Below are 23,141 nucleotides of genomic sequence, written 5' to 3'. Positions count from 1 at the left end.
CATACCTTTTAAGTGTGCTATACACATATACAGAAATTGTATACAATTATATATATATGACTATAACCTTATTTAGATAATTACGTATATGGAAAAAATCACCTTAATATAGGAATATGCAAAGTATTTTTACAATCAAACATAGTAACTACAAACTAGTCAATAGCTTCAAGATCTCCACCAGATGGTGACCCAAAGCATGTTTTAATGAGACAAAAAAAGAATAAGAACAAACAACTAATCTACATTTTAAAACACTCTCAGGAGACTGCAGTGTAAAATATTAAAAATAGTAAAATCAATTAAATACTAGTATTACTTAAAATTCTGTTCTGCAAACTATCCAAAAATTTCTTTTGAAAAAATATTTATTTTTTTAAAGTGAAATCCTCAAAAATCTATGAATACTTTAAGTGAAAAAAACATTCATACAACCACACACAATAGAATTATATACAATTATATAAAATACCCAATATAATATCCTCACAGTCTCGTGAGAGCTGTCTTAAGAGAAGTACACAAATATTAGAAAGCACACATTAATGACATTTACTGTCACTAAAATGCTACAAATTCTCTTCTACTGTAATTAAACTATTATTCCAAAACACCTACATATCTAAATGGACCTATATCTAAAGGATGAAAGACAACTACTTCTATTTTCAGTCTACAAACTGAGTATCTAATCGACAAGACTATCTGGGTTTTTTCTATATCTAACTTAATGGCTTGACATACTGTGGTTGACCTCAGGTCGACACAAGCAGTCCAGCTCAGTGATGGAGTCACATAAACAAGATAAAAGGACTGCAGCAGAGCTAGTAAGTTGATTCAGTGGCGAGTAAGTGGTGGTATTTTGGCTTGTCCCAGATGGCAAATCGGCCAAGGAATGAACACGTGCTGAAAATGATGACTGATGGTATGTTACAGAAGAAAATGGCGTTTGGGACTGCATGACAGAGTGATAGATGGCTGCTGCAGATGTTGTCAGAGTGTTTGACAAGATGGTGTCTTTGTGTTGAATAACAACTCTGCTATATGAAGATGGCAAAGGTAAGGCATCATTAATTATTGCAGTTTTCGATGACTCCAAAAAAGACGAGAGATTTGCAAAACGTTCATCATAATCAGCATTTACAAAATCCGAGGCATGAGTACTAGCAATATTCAGAGAAGGAATGTCTTCTCTGTGCTTGCTGAAGGACCCATACACTTCCCCTTCTGAATCCCATTCGGAAAGCCTCAATATGGTTGTTGATGTCAGAACAGCAAAATTCCTTACATCTTCATTACTGTCAATGATTTCTTGTTCCACTGCCCATGGAGAGGATCTTAGACTGTCAACTTGATTTTCAATGGAGTTTCGTCCTAAAACAGTTAGATAACTTCTCAATGTTACTGTTGTTGGCAAGCCTAACTCTGCTACATCCCACTGAGGCATCAGGCTTGGAGAAGTTGCATCAAGATGGTTCTGAAAACTTTCTGGGAGTGGAGGTGTGGAATAGCTGTTAGGAGGTACACTAACTCTGAATTTTGAGTCTGAATGAAGAAGGTGCCTTAATTCCAAAGGCAATGTCATTGGAAGGAAGTCAGAACTCACTGAACTGATGCTTTTTACAAAAACGCCTGCATCTATTTGAACTTTACTTCTTGCTTTATAAATGGTATTTGTTACAGCATCATTCTCCAAAAGACTTTGAGACTGTGGTGTTCCATGTGTTCTTGTACTGCTTACCAAACTCTTAACTGGTGTACTGATCAAGAAAGCAGCTTTGCTATTCCTTGAACAAGAAGGCTGAGCTCCTGAATGTGTTGGCAGGGCAGAAACAAGCTGATGATTACTGTTTAGGAAGCTCATGTTGGTTTGGTCACTTACTATGTCAGTTTGAATTTGCATGTGCAAACTATCAAATATTAATTTTTCTGTGGAGTTTTGAAGTACCTGATCAAAAGGACTTACCTGTACCCACACAGAGGATTGACTGAAAGGTGCTTCGAAGGAAGGGAAAGGAAAGTCAAAATAAGGTTCACTGTTTGAAGTCACAGTTAGGTTTGCAAAGTTAATTGTTGACTGCAATTGTGATATTGTCCTGCCATTACTTTCTGAAATTCTCTCTGAAATGTCTGGAATAAATGAACTAAAGATTTGTGTTTTCAAAGCTGATACAGGACTAGATAAATTCATTTCTTCAGCTCTGTGACCTAATAATCTAATGGTAGATGGTTTTTCAGAGATACTGTCAGACTTAGCATATGAACTAACGGACAGCAGTCTGTCTGTTGGGGAAGAAATCAGTTTATTAAATGAGAACCACCAATTTTCTGATGGCTCCCCAGAAAACACTTGAGATGCTTCTTTCAAATGATGCGGAACAGTCCAGAAACTTGCTCTTACAGAGGGGGAGATATCTACATATTTTGTTGGAAAATCCAAGTAACCTGAGTCCCAGGAGTTGCCAATTGTATTCATGTTCTCTGGCTCTAATATGGAAAAGGCTATCTCTTCATTTTCATTAGTATCATGAAATGAATCTAAGTATTTATCCAGTACTCCATTTCTGAGGGTCTCACTTGGCTTTTGAATATAAAACGAATGTTGTAAGTAATGAGACCAGTAATTACTATTAGATATAAACATGCTGTCACTTTTCAAGGGTGTGTCAGTCAATGCTTGTTGATAAATAGATAGGGTTGTTACAATATGCTTAAATGCTGCGCTTGTCCAACCTGGTCTTAGCAGAAATGCTGAAAATGTTAGTAGCTCTCTACTGTGTCCTAGTACTGAATTTGTCAGTTGGATGTCAGACATAAATTTTGTGTAGGGTTTTTTCATGTTTTGAAAAAAACTTGTTGGGTTTGCATATGGAGTCTCCATAGAGGTTAAATTTGTTATGCCTCCTGAGTGATGTTCCTTAATGTGTGTAGATTTTCTAAACTGAAATTCACTGTCTGCTGCTAACATAGAAGAAGTTTGCCTATCAGCATTGCCTTCTACCATTTCCAGGTAAAAATTTTCAGGTGCCAAGTCTAGCAAATCTAGCCTACTTTTTTGTAATGGTGATTTCTCCTCTGTAAATGACATAGATAAAGTAGAAAGAGAATTATGTCTATCTTCTGGAAGGTCAGAGGTAATATGATGATGAAATACAGTCTCATTCCACCAGTTCACGGGCTCCAAGATGTTTGTATGCATGAAATTGGTTGTGTCGCTGTTGGAGGATGAAATCCACACAGTTTCTTTGATGGGTTCGTAAGCAGTGCTGCTGCTGCTAACGGGAGAGTGGCATGCTGGCTCAGAGCCAGAATGACCTAGCCCATTTGCCAAAGTCCATGCAAGATCTGCCTTAGGACTTCTGCTGTGAAGAACAGGAACTGCTGCATTCACAGAAGGCTCTGTAACAGCATCTGCTGCATCAGAAGTGCCATGAAATGAACTTCCAGAATAATTAAAAATATTTTCATTTTGCAGCTGATCCATCATAGTATTATTTAGGTTGATGTTTTCTGTAAAAGCAGCCAAGGTTTCATTGCTGGTGTCCTCAGAAGCAGATGAGGAGGACATGGTTGGAAGCAACAAGCTGTATGTGTTTTTTCTCTCTGGGTTCTCATCTGCTGAGTTTTTACTGAAATGCAGAGGCCTTTGTTTCACTGGCCAAATAATTGGGGTTGAGATAATTCCTATGTTTTTGACCCCTTCTATCTTAGACTCTTGCTGCCACTGTGGTCGTGAATGGGAGGATTCAGGTGAATTTCTCTTCATTCTGAAGATAACCGTAGCAGGAAGTCTGAATTCCTGCAGGTCTGTGTGTAGTAAGCCACATAGTTAATGGATTAAAGAAAATATATGCAACTTAACTGTCTGTTCTTGGCTGTCTGCTCTCAGCTTAAAAGTCGACTTACCAAGAGTGGAAAATGACGCCAGTTAGCTGAATGAAAGTTTAACTTGCTTCTACCGTAAGTGAATTTGGCTTATTTTCTTAGTCTTTCTCCTGTCTCTTGGGAGTTTCAAAGCCAAAGAAAGGACTTAATTGTATAATTTTAATTTGAACTAACAATAATAAGATTCAGTTCCTTCTATCATTAAAAAAAATCAAAGTTAACTGCTCTGATTGGGGGACTAAAAATCAGAGTTAACTGCTCTAGTGGAGGATGGTCTCTTCTGCCATGCCTGCAATGAGAGGAATAGAGGGAACGGCCATAAGCTGAGACAGGGGAGATCCAGATTAGATGTTAGGAAAAATTTGTTCACTGTTAGGGTGGTCAGGCACAGGAACAGATTGCCCAGGAAGATGGTGGAGTTACCATCCCTGGAAGTGTTTAAGAAGTGTCTGGATCTGGCACTGGAGTATATGGTTTAGAGTTTAAGAGTTACATCAGACTGACAGACTAATTGTTGGACTCCATGATCTTACAGATCTCTTCCAAGCTTGATGCTTCTATGCTCATGGTGAATATAGGGTGAGTGGCTCCACAAAAATATTTTCTCCTTACTTCTACATCCTAGTATATCCAAACTGTTTGGATTCAGATAAATTCTTTCACACTGTGTACTGTACTGCCTGATTGCCAATGTACAATAAATCATCTGCCAAGAAAAAAAAATACTTCAAGAGTTTTAAATCCTACAGCTGATGCATTGGGGGAAAAAACCCAAAACATACCACCAAAAAAACATTCACATTCTAATTTATTTCTGTGGACGCACTGAAAAAATAAATCTTTCAAAAAATATAATTTTAAACCTCAGACGAAAATTGCAGAAATCTATCTCTGTGTTGTTAATAATGTTTAATAAACATCTTTAACAAACTAATAAATATTTTAGCAGTGACTCACACAATGATGCTCAGTCTTTAGGAGACAGTGATATCATAGAACTTGAGAAAACCTCAAAAGAAATCCAGGCTTTTTTCCTGTGCTAATAATAGGCTCATTTACTACCTTATTTTTCCCCTTAATCTTGCTAAATGAAAAGTAAACGTTATCTGATACTGTCAACATTTTCCCTAGTAAAGTCTGATCCAGCTCTTCTTGAAGTCAGTGGAAAGATTCCTGTTGACTCAGTGGAAGTGGCTTTGCTCCACAGGAATCGTTCCACTTGGCTCCTGTGTCTGACTAGTAAAGAACAGACAACCCCAGCATACTAGCACCCTGGCTGCACAAGCAGGACCTACACAATACCTCACAATCTGCAGCCTTGAAACATTTCAATAGCATGGTTCTTTTTAAAAATCACTCTCCCTTCCCTTGTTCTTTGCATGGGTAAATACAAGGGGTGGCACAGCGTTAGTCCCTTTCAGACAAGAGCCAGCCAAACATGATACAAGTAACACTGAGTTTGGTTCTGTTCTCATTTGCACCATTCTTACGTGGGTCCAGTGAAGACAGTTCTGATTTATTTCTGTGTAAATGAGATCAGAACTGAGACATGACCCCTGACATTATGATAGCACGAAAAACACACCTTAAAATACAATAAATTTGCTCTAGACAAGTAAAGGAAAAATGTAACACAGGATTTCTTACCATTGTTTGGCTTATCGTTTCTATTAGTATCGGGCATGTTAGTGGTGACAGTGGGTGGTGTAGTAGTAGAAACATTTACAGTAGCTGGTAATAAAGATGAGAAAGAGGTGAACTTGAATGAAATATGAATGTTAATAAGGTAAGACAAAATGGGAACAATACATGACAATGTAAAATGAAACCATCTATACACAACACCATATATGCTCAATAAACACTATTGTTTCTGCACAAAGTGATGAATGGATATGAACTGAGGGTCTAATCCTGCAATCTTCACTTTCACTGACTTCAGCGGAAGTTTTGCCAGTGTCAAGTTTGCAAGATCAATCCTGTACTGCTTTCATAAACTCAAAATTCTCTTTTGAGAGCTTCAGATCCAAACAGCTGTGCAAAGAACAGAAAATGGATCTTTTAAGTTCTAAGATGCATGCCCTTAGAATATTGCTTGTGAAAAGAATCACTGTCCCTATTCAAGGACTGAATATGGCAGACAAATGTGAAACAAAAACACCCACGTAAGGATCCAATTAACTCCACTGAACTCCAGTGAAGAGAACTGAAATCAGACTTGGAATAGGTGAAGTGGAATATATATTTTGAAAGCTTCATGTAGGAGCTTGGCTGTACTGTTCCCACTGACACCAATAGGAGTCACCCCACACAATCCTGGAGATCCAGCTGAACACTTTTCAAAATCAGAGGGAGGAGCCAAAACTGCAAATTTCCCCCCCAGTGGACCCAGGGAGGGTATATCTGCTAGATGATTTCAAAGATCATACCATTAAATTTTCTAATAATGGTTTGGAAAATAAATTCATTTTGTCTAGTAACTCCCAGGGAATGCAAATCCACTCACTGACAGTTTTCTTCTTTTTTCCTGAAAACCCTATTTAAAATCTGAAGGTTGGTGAAGTAAAATCTCACAGCGTTACATTGCTTTGGAAGATTTTGATCAAGAATCAACCAGGAAAGCTTAAGCCTGATTTTTTGTTAGCTTGATTTACCTAACCTTTTGAGTTCAAAAGTCACAAATTCAAGTCACTGCCTAGGGAGCAGGTTCATGCTCAGGTTTTTTTCCTGAAAACCCTATTTAAAATCTGAAGGTTGGTGAAGTAAAATCTCACAGCGTTACATTGCTTTGGAAGATTTTGATCAAGAATCAACCAGGAAAGCTTAAGCCTGATTTTTTGTTAGCTTGATTTACCTAACCTTTTGAGTTCAAAAGTCACAAATTCAAGTCACTGCCTAGGGAGCAGGTTCATGCTCAGGTTTTAGCAAGAAAATTAGGGAAAGTAGAGAAGGAAAAGTTAGACACTGCAGGAAACTGGTTCTAACTGGGAAAGAGAGCATATAAAGTGACACCCTATAATACAAAAACAGCTGTTCTTCCATGAAACTTCAGGGCTGTATTGTCTGAGAAACAAGTTGTAAGGCTTCTTATGGATTGTATCTTCCAGCCAATGCTGTTAAAGGAGGCATCTTCTAATGAATCAAAATATTTACTCAACATAATGGATAAAACAACTCTTTCATCAGATTGTAGCTGACATAATCTGTCATTCACGAACTTTTTTACTAGTGTTATTGCACAGCACACAACAAGCAAACAAAAGTGGAATCCAAACTGGCCTCTCAGCTTACAGTCAGTCTGCGATGTTCACAGAAATAGACAGACAGACATCTTTATATGATTTTTGTTATTATGACAATATGATGATGGTGATGAATGGGGTAAATCTCATGTGGCATCTTATTCCAAAGTGACAAACTGAACACAAGGGACACTTTACCAAGCACTTTTAAGAGAAGGAAAGACTATTACCTTCATGAAAATACTTGTAGCCTTTAGTGAAGATGTGATGGGTTAAGAAGCTAAGAGAGGCAAGTTTGAAAGCAGCATCTTTTATTAGGGGCAATATCTTCTACTAGACAAGTTAATAAAGCTGGAAAAAAGGATGAGGCTTTCAGAAAAGCAGGCTTGTTTTGCTGAAAGTGTGTCCATTTCTGCAGCCATATTAGCTGACATAATAAAAGACATTCTCTCTCCTTTCACACTATGGCATTTTGATAAAGGAAAACACTCAGAGAATATACAGTTATTTGTATGGTGGCTGTATTACCCTTTACATATAAAAAAGACTAATACTGAATAATTATGGATGCCTCAATTACCCATGGTATTTGAGTGGTAGTATTTAGATCATACTGTGCTTTGTGAATATGACACCTGAAAATTACTGTTTGAAATCTGGTTATGGACATTAATGACATCTTACTTTCTCTGTGGAGACCAGTACAATATGCTCCAAGAATCTGAACCAAATTTACCTCAGGAAAATCTGGGAAATGTACACTGAAGACTGACACAGACCTCTTACTGGCTTCCTAAGCAGAGTGCATTTTCCCTTTTATTTTTTAAGCTAAATCTGATTTACTTGTAAATGCTCATTTTGAAAGAGTTGTGAGACTTCCTCATACCCTTTTATATTCTATTGTCTCCTGTCTCCTTTTTCCGCCATTCAGCTTGAAAAGGGTTACAGAGCTAGACATTATTGGTGTAGTCGCTGTTGTGATTAAAATTTAACATAGCATGCCAATGCATTACCAGATATGTGTTCATGAAGGGATTGTGGAAATGGGTTGATGTTGCTCATGCTGAGCATTTTTTTATGGAACTTCAGCATCTAAGCAGAACAGAGCAAATTAACCATCTTTGCACATCCACATGACGTGGAAATCTTTAGGGTTCAACCATTCCTTGCATTCAACTGCACCAATCTTTAGACACCTAATGAATTTCTATACATAGTGATTTTTACACTATTAAACCATCACTAAGTGCTGCAGCATGTGTTTCATTAACTAATAGCTGCTGGATTTTGCTGTTTGCTGTCAATTTTTACGTGCTAATCTCAAAGTATCTAGCCTCAAAACAGCTTACTGGAAAAAAAAACCTGAATAATAGCCAGTTCCTTTATTTACATATGCTCATTTTTTATTTACAGACATAGCCACTTCTTATACTGGTTAATTTTTTTACTGTCAAAATGTGCAGGAAGAAAAGAGGTGGAGAAAGAAATGAAAGCTGTTGATTCATTCAGTTTTGATAAAATGGAGACTACTTGGAAAATGTATTATCAAGGGAATTATCACATTTTTTACACAAATTTTATGTACAGGACACCAACACACTAGATGAGACTAAAGAATTCCTTTCCTTGCTATTTTTTACTGCTGTTCAACATTTTAGAAAGAGTAATCAAAAAGAAATGGAATTTGAAAAAAAACAGGAGAATAAAGATTTCCCAAAGACAAAACTGTGAAAAGGACCTCAGCTTCTTACCTTGGCAAAGGCTTCCTAGGTTTGCACAACTGGTTGGTTCAATTGAAGAAGAGGGAATTAGGTATGAGCCTTTAAAAGAAGAAAGCAAAATATTTAGAAATGGTTGGCTATTGGGCATAAAGCTATCATGTTTGGAAATACACTACATCGTGCAGTGACAGTCCTCTTCTTAATTTCTCTCAGTGGCAAAACTGACACTGCCATTTGCCTATAAGACTTATGTGTTTTCATTTTCTGTTGCAGCTGAGGGATCCTTGAAAACTCCCGTACTTGCAAGTTCCAGTCACTTATGTATCCTTCCGTGGTCTTTTCAGCTGTGACTAAACAACATAGCATTACAGGAATGCAGCTTGCAGGTACTCTGTGAAATGGATTTAAGCAAAGGGGTCACTAGGGCCACAAGATTTATGCAATCTTTGTGAGAAGTAGTGCGTGCCTTGGAGGAGCAACCATGCGCTGGTGCTGTAGCACAGGTTACCAACCACACACTTCTGAGTAATCTGCCTGTGACAGACACCAGCCAGAAAAGGTGATTAAACTTGTCCTCTGCCCAGGGTGTGGGTGTGATTAATATTCTGGTATGCATGATTTATAAACAGATAATGTTATAACTCTGTATCTCTACAGAATTATTCATAACAAGCACACACTTTGATCATCTGGAGGCAAAAACAAGGCACCTAAGAATGGCTACAGAAAACTGGTGTAACTGCATTAATTACACTTTGTGCATCCCAGAGGTTCAGCTGCAGATACAGCTGCCTTTGCACACTGTGTTGAAATTAATAGGACTATAGAGCACTGGCAAAATGTGAACCTACTGGGAGTGCTGCTCTTTTGGGTTTTGCTTTACCACTAGAATCATATTGACTCGATGAGGTTGAATCATAGAATCATATTGACTCAATGAGGTTCTCTCAAGAAACACTATCCTTCCACAAAATTAAATAGCCAACATCCATCAACTTGTAAAAATAGCTAGGAAAATACTTCCTGTGATGCAAGAACAAATGAAGCATGGAACCTTGACACAGAAATCATATCATGCCACAGATACCACTGTATGTATGGCCTACAAATATAAGGCAGAATTAAAAATACCCTCAAATATTAAAGCTCAGCAATTATTTTTTTAATGGATTAAGAGATAGAGGCAAATGCAATTCCTTGGTACACTTCCTATGAAGTCCAGGAAGCATGATCTAAGTGAATGTACAACCTGTTACATGAGGGTTTGTTTTTTTCCCCAAAATAAATTTGATAATATTAAACAGTAAATATCAAAATCTACCTTAAGTCTAATCTCTGCTTTGTATCACTGAAAGAACCTGAGAGTTGGTTGGAAATTCTGTGGGCATTTATATTTAATTTTAAAAATATATGTATTTAATGTATTTTTTAAAAAGACTGTGATTTTATTTGGTGAAAATAAAAAAATTCAATCCAACTTTAGAAAACATTTAAGTCAGAAGACTGTTCTATTGACTTTGCATGACAAGGGTTTGGGAGCAAGGGGCTTACAGGAGTGGTTCTCTGAGAAGCTGCTAGAAGCTTCCCCTATGTCCGATGGAGTCAAAGCCAGATAGCTCCAAGATGGACCTGCCACTGGACAAGGCCAAGCCCATCAGCAACAGTGGCAGTGCCTCAAGGATAACAGATTTAAGAAGGGGGAAAAGTTAGTGCACAGCAGCAATTGCAGCCAAGAGAGGAGTGAGAATGTGTGAGAGCTACAGCCCTGTAGACACCAGGATGAATGAAGAAGGAGTTGGAGGAGGTACTCCAGGCATCGGAGCAGAGATTCCCTGCAGCCTGTGGTGAAAACCATGGTAAGGCAGGCTGTCTCATGGAGGTCCTTGGAGGTCCATGGTGGAGCAGATATCCACCTAAAGCGAGAAGAGAAGCCCATGTTGGAGCAGGTGGATGCCTGAAGGAACCTGTGACCTCATGGGAAGCACACACTGGAGCAGTCTCCTGGCAGGACAAGCCTAGTCTGGAGCAGGTTTGCTGACAGGACTTGTGACCTCATGGATCTATATGATGGACACTTTGTTTGATATATCTCACTCCAAATATCTAAAACTTAGACATCCAGATCTGCTTGTCCATGTTGGAGCAGGTGGATGCCTGAAGGAACCTGTGACCTCATGGGAAGCACACACTGGAGCAGTCTCCTGGCAGGACAAGCCTAGTCTGGAGCAGGTTTGCTGACAGGACTTGTGACCTCATGGATCTATATGATGGACACTTTGTTTGATATATCTCACTCCAAATATCTAAAACTTAGACATCCAGATCTGCTTGTCATGCTTGATTTTCTTCATAGTCAGTGGAGAGGAACAGTCATTCCTACAGCAAAAAACTTCTGACTTCACTAAAACATCTTCTCCAATATGAGACGCACTGACCTGTGGAATACCCTTTTTTGATTTCACTATTCATAAACAGCACTGGGGGGCAATTACCTCAGCCTGAAACATTGTTCAGATGCCTAAGGCAGATAGATCCCATGCTGAGTTAAATCTGACAGTGAAATTAGAAATTCCTTTGGCCTTTGGAGGACTTATATGAAATGCACATAAAACAAACGTAATTGAGGCAAGACAGACGTGGCCACATTACCCTTAAACTGAGTAGATCATAACCTGCTGTAGGTGTAACCAGTGCAGGCTTCAAAATCAGAAACAGAAGTTAATTAAAGTATCTCTTTCTCTTTCAAACTCTTCAGTTTGCCTGCACTGAACCCTGAACTGATGTTCAAGAATGATACAAGCAGTGCTATCATTACCCAGGCGACTTGTTTTAAAATTAGTCTGGATACTCAGGGTGTGTATATATACTTTTAAATGCAATCCAAGCCAAGGTATGGCAATAAAACCAGAATTCTGTCAAGTCTTACACAAACACCCCACCTTTTAAATGCAATCCAAGCCAAGGTATGGCAATAAAAACAGAATTCTATCAAGTCTTACACAAACACCCCATCTTGACTGCACAGCTGTGAAAACATTAGTGTAAGGAAGAAGCTAGTAAAAGGTAAAACTTTGAAAAAATTATCTGAAACAATTTGCCAGTGTTTTTATGCTCCATAAATCCAATTGGAAAAGCTTTGTCTGAAAAACCATGAAAATAATACCCCTTGAAAAATGTAAGCACTGTTCAGTCACAGATATGCTGAGATCACTGCTAAATGCTTGGTTTGTTGGGTTTTTTTTAGCTACGTGCCACTGCCTGGTGAAGCATTATTGGAGCTGTGTGAAAACCTCTTTTCTGCATAAATCCTTCCACTGCTGTGAAATGAAGCCTAATCAGTTAAGAGTCAGCTCCCCAATGTCAGTGGTTTATTCATGGTTGATAGCCTGACTCATCAACTCTCCTGTTGAAGGCTGGTTTTACAAAGAAGGCTTTTACTTGAGAAGAGGAAGGGAAGAAAATGCTAACAATTTCATCGCTGGGATTAGTAACCATCTTTGAAATGGCACTGCACCCAGTATTTTCTTTTAGGAAATACTCTGGTTCAGGAAAGCCTTTATCACAAAGGGTGATTTAACATCTAAGAAATAAAAAGACTGAGTAACATATGAACACTAATACACTTTTTCTAAAACAATGTTCTGCTGTAAGAAAACTGCTGAACACTGACATCCCAAGGAATAAAGCTGTGGAATGAAAATAAGTCTACTGTTTCTATGACCACAGCTATGATATTACATTTGTGTCACAGAGCTGTACAGTCTGTAATAGAAAGATGAACAAGACCCTTACACCAGTCAAAATTAAATGAGACTGCAGCTTTTATAGAGGTCTTGGTAGGTTATTCAGTTAAAGTGTTACAGCAGTCTTCACATTATACCAGTATAAGAAGAGTAAGATTTTCTGGAAAGTTATTCTCTATCAGATCAGTTTGTACTGATGACATAGAAACAACATTTTTGTCCAGAACGTCTTCATCTATCGTGGTCCGATCAGCCTTTTCTTTGGTCTGGCAGAAGGGTGAAGGCACCAGGCTGCTTGTGGTTTTATAGCTTACTTTTTTTTTAGCAGAGGCATGCTGAGAGCTATCTCAGTGAGTCTAGCTGTGAATGAGTATCTCACTCTTTGGTTTGAGTAAACTTAAGCAAGCAAGATAGCTTTTTTATCCACCTTAATCCCTCATGAGCTATTAGATACAGAAACTAGCATGCCTTAACGGTGCCAGCTTCTGCTGTAACTAAAGACTCTTAGAGTGCTGACAGATGCTCTGTCAGGAGAAGCTTGTATTGACGTTATTTAAACTAAGTTTAAATTAGTAAGTAGTAAGGTGTCAGAGGAGCAAGGTGGCAAAATTGGAAAGGACAATATTAGATATGAAGCGACCCCATGGAGTACAGAAAAAAGCAGTATCTGTAACTGTCTACTTTGACTTTTTGGCTTTTGTTTTTGTCAACAAATGTGTATTTGTTACTGTAGGAGGGCTCAAACTCTGTGGACATGGAGCTTGATAGCAGTTGATTTTTACAGGCATCATACATATGTGTATAGGCTGCTGCTGGACATGGTTCCAATTTTCCACTATGATTTTATAATTATACAAATATCTCTAAAGTTATTATGCAAAACATTCTTTTAAAATTGCTGCCATTATTATTATTATTCCAAATGACAAAGCGTTTTCAGCTTTAATTTTTTTTTCTGAGAAAAGGTATTCCAGCAGAAAATTGAAAACCAGCTGCAATAACATACATAGACAAAAAATACACATGGACACTTATGAGAATCAAGTGTCTGAGCCATGAAATGAGAATAGGCTGGACAATGTATTGAAATTTATCTTCTGGAGTAATCTACAGGAAAAACAACCTTCAGTAATTACCAATGAAAAGAAGGACTGACCATATGTTGTCAGAAAGATAAAATCTGATGATTTTGATCTAAAACTTCCTTCCTGTCTGTCTCCTCTAATTTAATATTTTCTCCTGCTTTCCTGTCTCATATGCATTGTCGTTTTGTCACTGCTTTTGCTGGCTCTGCACACACAGTAAAAGACTGCAGAGTGCTTCTCTGGCTAAGCAAAGCGCAGGTACAAAAATATTTAGAAGTTGGATAGTTAACATACTTTTTTTTAATGTAGAGACCACTGTAATCTTGCTAGAGGCTACAGGTACTTCCATTATCCCCCTTCCATATGAACCAATAAGGAGTGTTGAGGAAAAACTTTGATCTGCAGATCATCTCAGGAACAAATTCAATATACTCAGAGAAAATTTTTTTTCCTTCAGAGAACCAACTCTAGACCCTTTCAAAGCCACTGTTGAAAGTCTAAGTCTAAGAAAGTTAAGTCCTAGCTATTTTTCTTTCACAGGAATGCTCTCTTTTTTTTTTTATCCTGATATATATTATGTTCAGCACAATGCAGAAGTGTAGGGGGAAAATATGCAAAAAAGTTTTGGCAAGGCGTACTCACCACAACTCAAATTGTTTTCTGCTTTCAGTGCTGAAGTTGGAATACTCCAGAATTCATTTTCCCAGTCTACAATGTTTCCTTTCACATCGCAGCTAAGGTTGGCCAGTGTTTGCGCATTCATGGTGAAATTCCAGAGGCGGAAGTTGTAAATGTCCCCATTTAGAGAGCTCACTTCATTGCTGTTAGAGCCCAGCAGCAGCCTCCCGTTTCCAGGGATTACTTTGTCAAAGACGCCCGGACAGTACACTGTACGATAGGTGCTTTTGGCATATATACCTATAGTGCTCGAGAAGCTATTCCATACAACACAGAGCTGTTGAAAGGTTCCTGTGAAAAACTCTGCATTTCGGGGCAATGCATTCTCAAGGATGCACTGTGTGCCTGAGATGAACAGAAAATGGCCTTTTGTGGTCTTCCCAAAGCTGAAGAATTCTATTGACTCTGCATCAGTGTAGGAGAAAACCTTCCAGTCGTCACTGTCATCGCTGCTGTCCTTGGTTGCTTCAAAGCACAGTGTAAACTGGCTAAGATCTGGCACTGAGACTGTCCCTGCCACAGACACAGTATCCACGTCAGGGACCTGGGGAATGATCACCTTCTGATTCCTCAGAGACACAGCAACTAGAACCAAAAGCAGATAAGTAAATTAAGAAAAAAAAAATCATCATATAGAAATAAAGGCAGACTGGCAGCAGGGGTTAAGGCAACATTCATCAGGTGGTTTTTATCACTGTAATATACCAATAGAACACACTAAGGGGAAATTGACTTGGCAGTGCATTCAGCTGAAAATATTTAGATATCCTTTCAATGGCACAGAGAATGCTGCGTGACACATAGTTAACACCCCCCCAAGGTGGATCAAGAGCAATATTAGGACATATTACCTACTAACTTCCAACTCTGCTTCAGCTCACTTAAGAAAAATTACTACTCATTCATCTAGTAAGGATGCATTAGGTCATGGAATAAACCAGTTATTTGAAAAACACAGTATCACGGTATGATGTGCTTTTAAGATGTATTAATTACTTCTCTGCGTGACTCCATTATACCAGTTCAGGCCTTGCTTCTTTTAAATATCACAATAGAAGAAAGCTCCCATTACATTCCTTGGCAAACTGAAGCCTTTTGTTCCTGAATTCAGCTAATGGGTTTCTGCAAAGCGTTAGGCATCTTCTCATTTTGTCCCCAGCAGCTTTCTGGTTGAATACTACAATTGGATGTTCATGAATATTCATATCTAAGCTGTTCACTATTTGCTAACAGGCCAGCAGTTTGTATTTTGCACAAGTATCTAGAAATGGCTAGCTCTTCTGCAAACATGTACTTTTGTAAGGGTTTTTAGGCACAGGCAGAATTGCTCTGTCTCTAACGGCTATTAAGTATTTTCACTTGCATGAACAAAATGGCAGTCACCAAATGTGAAAAAAGGTATCACACAATATATGCTTTTTCTCCATGGGTACATTAATGACAACTCTGTTCACTCTATTTTGGAGAACATTATTGTTCAACATAAAATGTCAATATGCTCAGTTTTACTGGCACATTTATGGCAGCAAAATTCTTCCAGCAAATTTCTCCACAGAAAGAAGTTTCATGCTATCACACATGCAAAGGTGGTCAACAAGACCAGACTGTAGAAGCCCTCAGCTCTGCAGCTCTGTGCCAGGCCACATCTCCAGCAAATATCTGCTACCTCTTACACATTTTCAGAGTACATACTAGAAATGAAACTGTTTCTGGCTACACTGGAAGAATAACTGCCATAGTAGTTAACTCCTAGTCTCTGGGATTTTTCAGTGATGTCACAACACTTACACTAATTACTACACCTGTTTTCAGAATGAAATAAAAATCTTTCAATATGAGAGGGTAAGACACGAGGGAAAGGTGACTGTCACACCATACTCAGGAAAAGACACAGATATATGGAGTATAAGGATTCTGCGTTGTCTGTGGTACAGCAAATTCCCTTTGCCAGCTGCTTGCAAAGACTCTGAGCTCTAAACTACCATATTTGGTTATACAAGAGGACATAATTTGACCAATATATTATATAGTAAAAAACATAAAGCATTGCATGTTATCCGCCAACCCAGCAACTGCAGAATGGGAGGGAAGAGAGAAAAATACTGGGCTTTTATAGCTACTGGATTTACTTCATACATTTATTTTTCTTCCCAAGGGAAAAACTATGTTGTAACAATTTTATAGATAGAAAATGTGTTCAACTCTCCATTGAAAACAGGGCCATTATTTTAGTGGGTTAATTATACTGTAAGCTCCTTTGCGTAACACGGAAAGTGTTCCAGAAGAAGTATAAGGATCCAAGACATGAAGAAGAAGAAATCTTACTCATATGAGCACTATCTAGCCTGTGTTAGTGTGGTCAGGAAAGTTATGAACCACCTGGTCACATATAAACAGTATAGAAAGACAAATAAACAGCGAGGACGTTACTCTCGTACTGAAGAAGTCTACTCAACTTTGCTGTATTCATCTGACAGATTTAGCCACTGGCACTTCCCTACGCACTGAAGGGACAAAACTGACATGTATTTTGTCCACGTGGAGAAAACAGAATCCTTCCAACAACATTAAGCACAGACGTCTTTCCTGACTGCTGTTGCAGTCAGTCACCACAATGATGAATATCAGATGCTAGTATTGGAGAAACTGGCTATTCTCTGAGGAAGAATATATACATACATATATATATATGCTTTAAATATTAATCTTTAGACTACTTTCAGAATGATGTTAATTCTTTCTCTTAGGAAGATAACTGGATTACAGTGGGAACAGGTGTTTTTTGACACATTGCCATTTTCTCATGAAGAACACACAATAGTCTAGCTTGCTTGCACCTCATTCTCACATCTCATACACCCCTTTATGCATGAGCAAGCCAGTGGTCCCTAGACTGTATTTTAAAATCCCTTACAGGGAAAACTGCTTTTCTGCCAGCTGATGGGCTTTTCAGCATGGTTCAGTACTCAAGTAGTGGCTTCTGCGGTTCCTAGCTTCCCTGCCTTCATCTGTCCCTTCCCAGAGGCTGGAAGAAATGTGTCAATTTTAATGAGGTCTGCAAGTGTCTACATACCAAGTACCTGTTTTAGAGTGTTTTGCTACTACCTCAGTGAACTATGCTTTTGATCTGGGCTACTGCAATACTACTCAACTTTGTGCTAATTCTACATGACATTGTCTCAAGCATTTCTGTCTTAACAGAGGTCTGTTGGCTCTCCTTCCACCTCTTTTGGTGACTGAGTGACTTCTAGTGACTAGTGGAGCTATTATTTAAGCAGTTAACTGTTACCAGAAAATTATTTACCATGCCAGCTCTTCAGCTGGGGTAAATTTGCACAATTCCTCTAAAACTGGCAAAGCTGCATGCATTTAGTGCAGCTGAGGATGTGGTCCATCCATCTGCTGTTAGTGTGTTGCAGGAGGTGACAACAAGGAAAGTCAACATTTGTGTGGGCAGCCAACTTGTCATGGATAATAGGATGCACTCTGTAAAACTCAGTTTGAAACTGTTCTTACATAAAACTAGTAGTCAAACAAAAGCTGTTCAATTCCCAAGCTAATTCCTTCCCAAAACTCACTTACTCTGTTATATCTGTCTTTCCCAACACGTATTTTGTCTTGTGTATATATTGCATATTAGGATGTACCATTAATGCCTTGTAAAATGACATTTTTATACAGCAAACTGCAGTGTATTTTTGAACGGCCCTTTACTTTTCAACTTTGTGTTACTTAGTGAAACTCAAAATTGAACAAACTACTTAATGTTACTATTTACATATGGTAATTTCTGAGAAATGGAAGAAAATATAACACTATTCCCCTCATTCTGGGAGAATGTAAGGGTTAACAATGGTGTCAGCTTGACAAAGGAGCTTTGAAACTTGACTGGGGCCCTGAAGTGAGGGGGTGTGCAATCTTTCTGATGGCTTTGGGAACTCTTTGCAAGGACAGGAGAACATTGCACAGACATCAGCCATGTGTATGTGTTGTAATTTCAGTGTCTGTGTGCATTGGATGTCCTATTGTCCATGTGCTTATATAACTTGAAAGGAAAGCAGCATATTAACATCTCTTTTCCAAGCCCCTTTTCTGTATCCATGTCTAGGTTACTATGATCTTTGTCTGTAAGTATCTTCTGAAACTAAAGTAATTGCACAACTGTGGGCAATAAGCAGAATATAGTTATAATTTGCCCTAGAAGCATGCAGCCAGCTCTCCTGGCACCCATGGTCAACATCAAGATGCCAGGTTAAAGTTACACATTTGGAGTAATGAAACCAAATTCATTGGCCTCAGTCTCGATGTTTAACAGCAAAACTTAACATAGAGCTTCTGAACTAATATATATCTGAAACATTAAAATATAAGTCACTGGTGAAGGTCTCTGATACTTTTACTCACACTGCAGAAGAGTATTCTTTTTCAAAATATAAGGATACCTCCAAGACTATTTAACTTTAATAGTGCTATCCATGAACATAAGGTACTATTCAATCTGGCATGCAAGTAATATTTTTGCTTTTATAAAAATACATTACCTGTAGGTATACATACACAAAGGGTTCTCTGACTGTCTGTGGATCTTTCCTCTCCCCCTCACTCAACACAGCTGAGGGCAACATTGCATCTTTTAATTCCACTTCTAAGTTGCCTTATAATGACACTTAAACATTTAAATATTCTTGAGTAATAAATAAATCATTTTACATCATCTGGCTGCATATAATTTTTTATGATCCACTTGATTTTACAACTTCTTACTATAGAGCAAGAGCTGCTATTTTCAAATAGAAATATTTCAAATATTTTCTGAAAATTTGCCTCCACTTTCAGAAGAAAACAGGTGCTCCTAGAATTATTACTACATTCATTTTGTCAGCATGAAAGGACCTCAGCAGAAAGAAGTATTTTTAGCTCCTTTGTGATGTTAACTTTTTCTTTTCATAACTGCACATAACTTTTGCTGTCAAAATCATGCCTACTTTTATGATTCCTGGTGGTTACTATCTTAACTATTTTCAAATATACAATATATGTAATAAGTACTTTTAAAATACTCATGAAGAAGATGTGCTTGTGACTCAAGAGAATATTACCAAACCTCCCTGCCCTGTGTTTTCACAGCAGCCAACCAGCAGGACATATAAATGCTCAATGCAATATTAGTGCTTAGTTTAAGATGTACAACTTCAACGAAGTCTACTGAGAGCATGTAACTGGAAACTCTAACCCTGCAGTGAAATGAACAGTGAGGCGCATATGTGGCCTGTCACTGACTGTCCTAATGCCCTCTGTTACCTCGCTGCCCTTCACTGGGCAAGTTGTAAGAGAAACACCTAATTAATGCTTTAAAACAAAAACCAAACACTAATCAGAAGTTATTTGTACCCTTATCTTCTAGGAGAAAAAGCATGAGTGTCCTTTTATTTTTTTTGCAGTTTTAGGCTTTTTAAAACCTAAGAATTACTATGTGTTTAAGGCAGGGAAAGGGTCAACGAACTGGAATGAAAGGAAGTCATTTAGCAATGTCAGTTTATCCCTGGGAGTTTGCTGCACAGGCTGGATGAACTCTGAGAAGTTCTGCTTTCTGCACAAACTTCTCCCCACCACTGGGTGTTTCACTGGGCCAGAGGTCTGGCTCAACGAAGTTCCTTCTCATATTCCCTTTTAGGTTTCTATGTCTCTCTCTGCAGGTATGCTGACCTGCAGGACAGATGTCCTGATTCCAAATCCTTTAGGCCTAAAATCTTTGCATGTGAAAAGTTTTTCTAACACACTTCAATTCATGTCCCAGAATACAATAATTTTAATTAGAAGAAATATAAAAAGTTATAAAAACATACAAGAGAACCTTGTTGCCTGTATCCTGCAGCCCCTCTCTTCTTTTTCCCTTCTCACAGAGGACTTCATTCTTTTGAGAAGTATCATTCTAATCCTTATAGGATATTTCCTTCTAACATCTATAAAGGCATGAAATGCTTTGGATTTACTTACTTCGTACATAGCTGGCATTAAAACCTTTCTTTTGGATACTGAAGTCACTCTTAAATGACACAATCATTTCATTTCCAGTAGAGTTATAGGATAATCCTTTGGCAGTGATGCCACAAAGGTTCATTGGGCTTTCTCCATTGTCTAATGTCAGTGAATCATAAATGCAGCCTGGAGCTTCTTCAATATCAAAATCGATAAATGTTAGCTGTATGATAAATCCATGAGGTGCTCGGATGATCCACTTGCACGCTTGGCTGTTTGGATAATCACTGGGGAAGCACGGAGAAGTGAAAACTCCAGAGGGGTCAGTTAGCACGATCCTACAGTCGTAGCATCCATGAACTGACAATAAAAACAGAGAAAGGCTGGAGGTCAGGCAGAGAGGTAACTTAAGAGGAAAGTAATCATCAATACATAACGAAATGTATTTCCATACGAAAAACATAAACAGAGATGGGAGGAAAAATGTCAGAAAAAGGCCTGATTTCTAGTGGGCAAAATGCTGGAGGAATAGTGCATCCAAATAATATTTTATATAAGAAATCCTACAGCAAAGGATGTTTGCTGTGTGGGGCAGATGACACACTGGAGGGAAGGGATGTCAACCACAGGAACCTAGACAGGCTGGAGATGTGGGTTGATGCTAACACACAAAGTTCAATGAAGCAAAGTGCAAGGTCCTACACCTGGGCAATGGCAATCCCAGACACAACTGTAGGCTGGGTGAAGTCATTGAGAGCAGCCCTATGGAGAAGGACTTCGGGGTGGCAGTTGATGAAAAACTCAACATGAGCTGGCAGTGTGCACTTGCAGCCCAGAAAGCCAACTGAATTCCGGGGTGTATCAAAAGGAGTGTGGCCAGCAGGTCAAGGTTGGGGATTCTCCCCCTCTACACTGTTCTTGTGAGACCCCATCTGCAGTACCGTGTACAGTTCTAGTGTCCTCAATGCAAGGACATGGAACTGTTGGAGCAAGGCCAGAGGAGCTACACAAAGCTGGTAAGAGGACTGGAGCACCTTCTCTATAAAGACAGGCTGAGAAAGTTGAGGCTGTTCAGCCTGGAGAGGAGGAGGTTGTATGGGGACCCCATGGCAACATTTCAGTATCTGAGGGGGGTCTACAAGGAAGCCAGAGAGGGACCCTGTTAGGAACTGTAGTGATAGAACAAGGAGTAGTGGGTATAAATTGAAAGAGGGGAAACTTAGATTAGATATTAGGAAGAAGATTTTTAATGTGAGGTTGGTGAGACACTGGCACAGGCTGCCCGGGGAGATTGTGGATGCCCGAAGCATGGCAGTATTCAAGGCCAGGTTGGCCTTGAGCAACCTGGTCTAGTGGGAGGTTTCCCTGCCCAGGGCAGAGGGAGTGGGGACTAGATGATCTCTAAGGGCAGTTTCAACCCCTTAACATATTCTAACACTATGATAAATTATACTGCTAAATATTCATTTTTGCACACAATATATATTTACCATGCATATTGGCCTGACAAAGGCAAAACAAAAGCAACACTTTTGAGTTCCAAAAGGCAAATTCTTAAACTGCAACTTCTAAAATGATGACTGGTATCATTTACAGTTTTTGACTGCTGGTCTGATGCTGACGGGTGGCTATCCCAGCAGCTCTATGCTATGGTTATTTCCAGAGAAGTGTCCCTGGAAAGGAGCAGCACAAGAGATGGACTGAAGAGCAACAGAAGGAGCAGTTCCTGAAGGTTAGTCATCTGCATTTCCAGCTAATGCATTCCACATCACCTAGATGGGCAGCAGTGAGCTACTGGCTTTTGAATCAACAGCACATTACTGTGTTCTTCCCATGCTGACTCAGCTCCATTGACATATTTGTGGCAGCCAGGCTTTAAGAAATTCTTATCCTATTCCTTATACTCCTTTGCTTACCTTCTGTGCTTATCCACGAAATTTTCAAGCCCAGTTAGTCCCCTGGGTTGCATTTCTTATTTGGTTTACATTTGCCCAGTTATCATATATTTACTTAGTGTATTATATTATATAATTACCGTGAACTGCCTGCTGCTAAAATCTGTAACAGTTTGCCAAAGCAGCACTGAACAAATTAAATGGGAACTGAATATCACCGAGACACCAAAGAAACTAACTGGCACATTTATGCTGAATTACTTTGCAAACATTTCATCAAGCCACAATCCTGCGTCAAGTACTACAAATATGAAAAATAAATAGGACAATGTGAACATGCATTACTAGTTGCCCAAACTAAAAACAACTAAAAATTTGGGAAGTGTAAACTACATATAGAGCAGCTATAAAGTAGGAACAAATGTAACTAACTTCTTCAAAGAGCCCTTGATGTTTCTTTCCACTGCCTGAGTCCTGGTATTTTTCAGTCACTTTTAAACAGTATTTGGCCTAAGCAAATGGACCCTGACTCTATGAAGGGGTATGCCAAAATAAGCAGTTTACATCTGCAGGTAGAACTGGGAGGTGTATTTTATAGAGTTTTTATAATTTTTTTATCTGCAAAGCACAAATTCATATGGACCCAATAAGATAAAAATACTATCCATTATTTGGGTTGTCAGAGCCAAATGCAGGCTGGTTGCATTAGAAAAGCTCAGTGGGATGCTTATTTGTTCAAATGAGAAACAAAAGACTGTCTAAAAGATTTGCAGATAGCTTTGGGAAGGAGTGGCACTCCTGGAATTGGAAAACTTCATCTGTGTAGTACAAACAGAAGTCTGTCCACTCTTCATTTCTCTGGAAATCCTCACAGTCAGAGGACTATGTTCACATGCCCTGCGACCCTGGTGTT

General features: G+C 38.7%; 1 protein-coding gene across 1 annotated transcript in view; it reads right to left on the bottom strand.

Moving 5' to 3' along the window:
• Positions 1-744: 744 nt before the first annotated feature.
• The window catches only part of LOC103803714, a gene marked incomplete at both ends in the record, with an annotated part of 58,449 nt that continues 36,052 nt past the window's right edge, over positions 745-23,141 (bottom strand). The window contains 5 exons of the mRNA XM_009076287.1: positions 745-3,807; positions 5,533-5,616; positions 8,879-8,947; positions 14,319-14,939; positions 20,352-20,693. Coding sequence (XP_009074535.1) covers positions 745-3,807; positions 5,533-5,616; positions 8,879-8,947; positions 14,319-14,939; positions 20,352-20,693 — 4,179 coding nt within the window. The remainder of the gene's footprint in view (positions 3,808-5,532; positions 5,617-8,878; positions 8,948-14,318; positions 14,940-20,351; positions 20,694-23,141) is intronic.

Source organism: Acanthisitta chloris, unplaced genomic scaffold (genome assembly GCF_000695815.1).
Source record: "Acanthisitta chloris isolate BGI_N310 unplaced genomic scaffold, ASM69581v1 scaffold23126, whole genome shotgun sequence".
Lineage (NCBI taxonomy): Eukaryota > Metazoa > Chordata > Aves > Passeriformes > Acanthisittidae > Acanthisitta > Acanthisitta chloris.
This window is presented reverse-complemented; position numbering and strand designations above follow the sequence as displayed.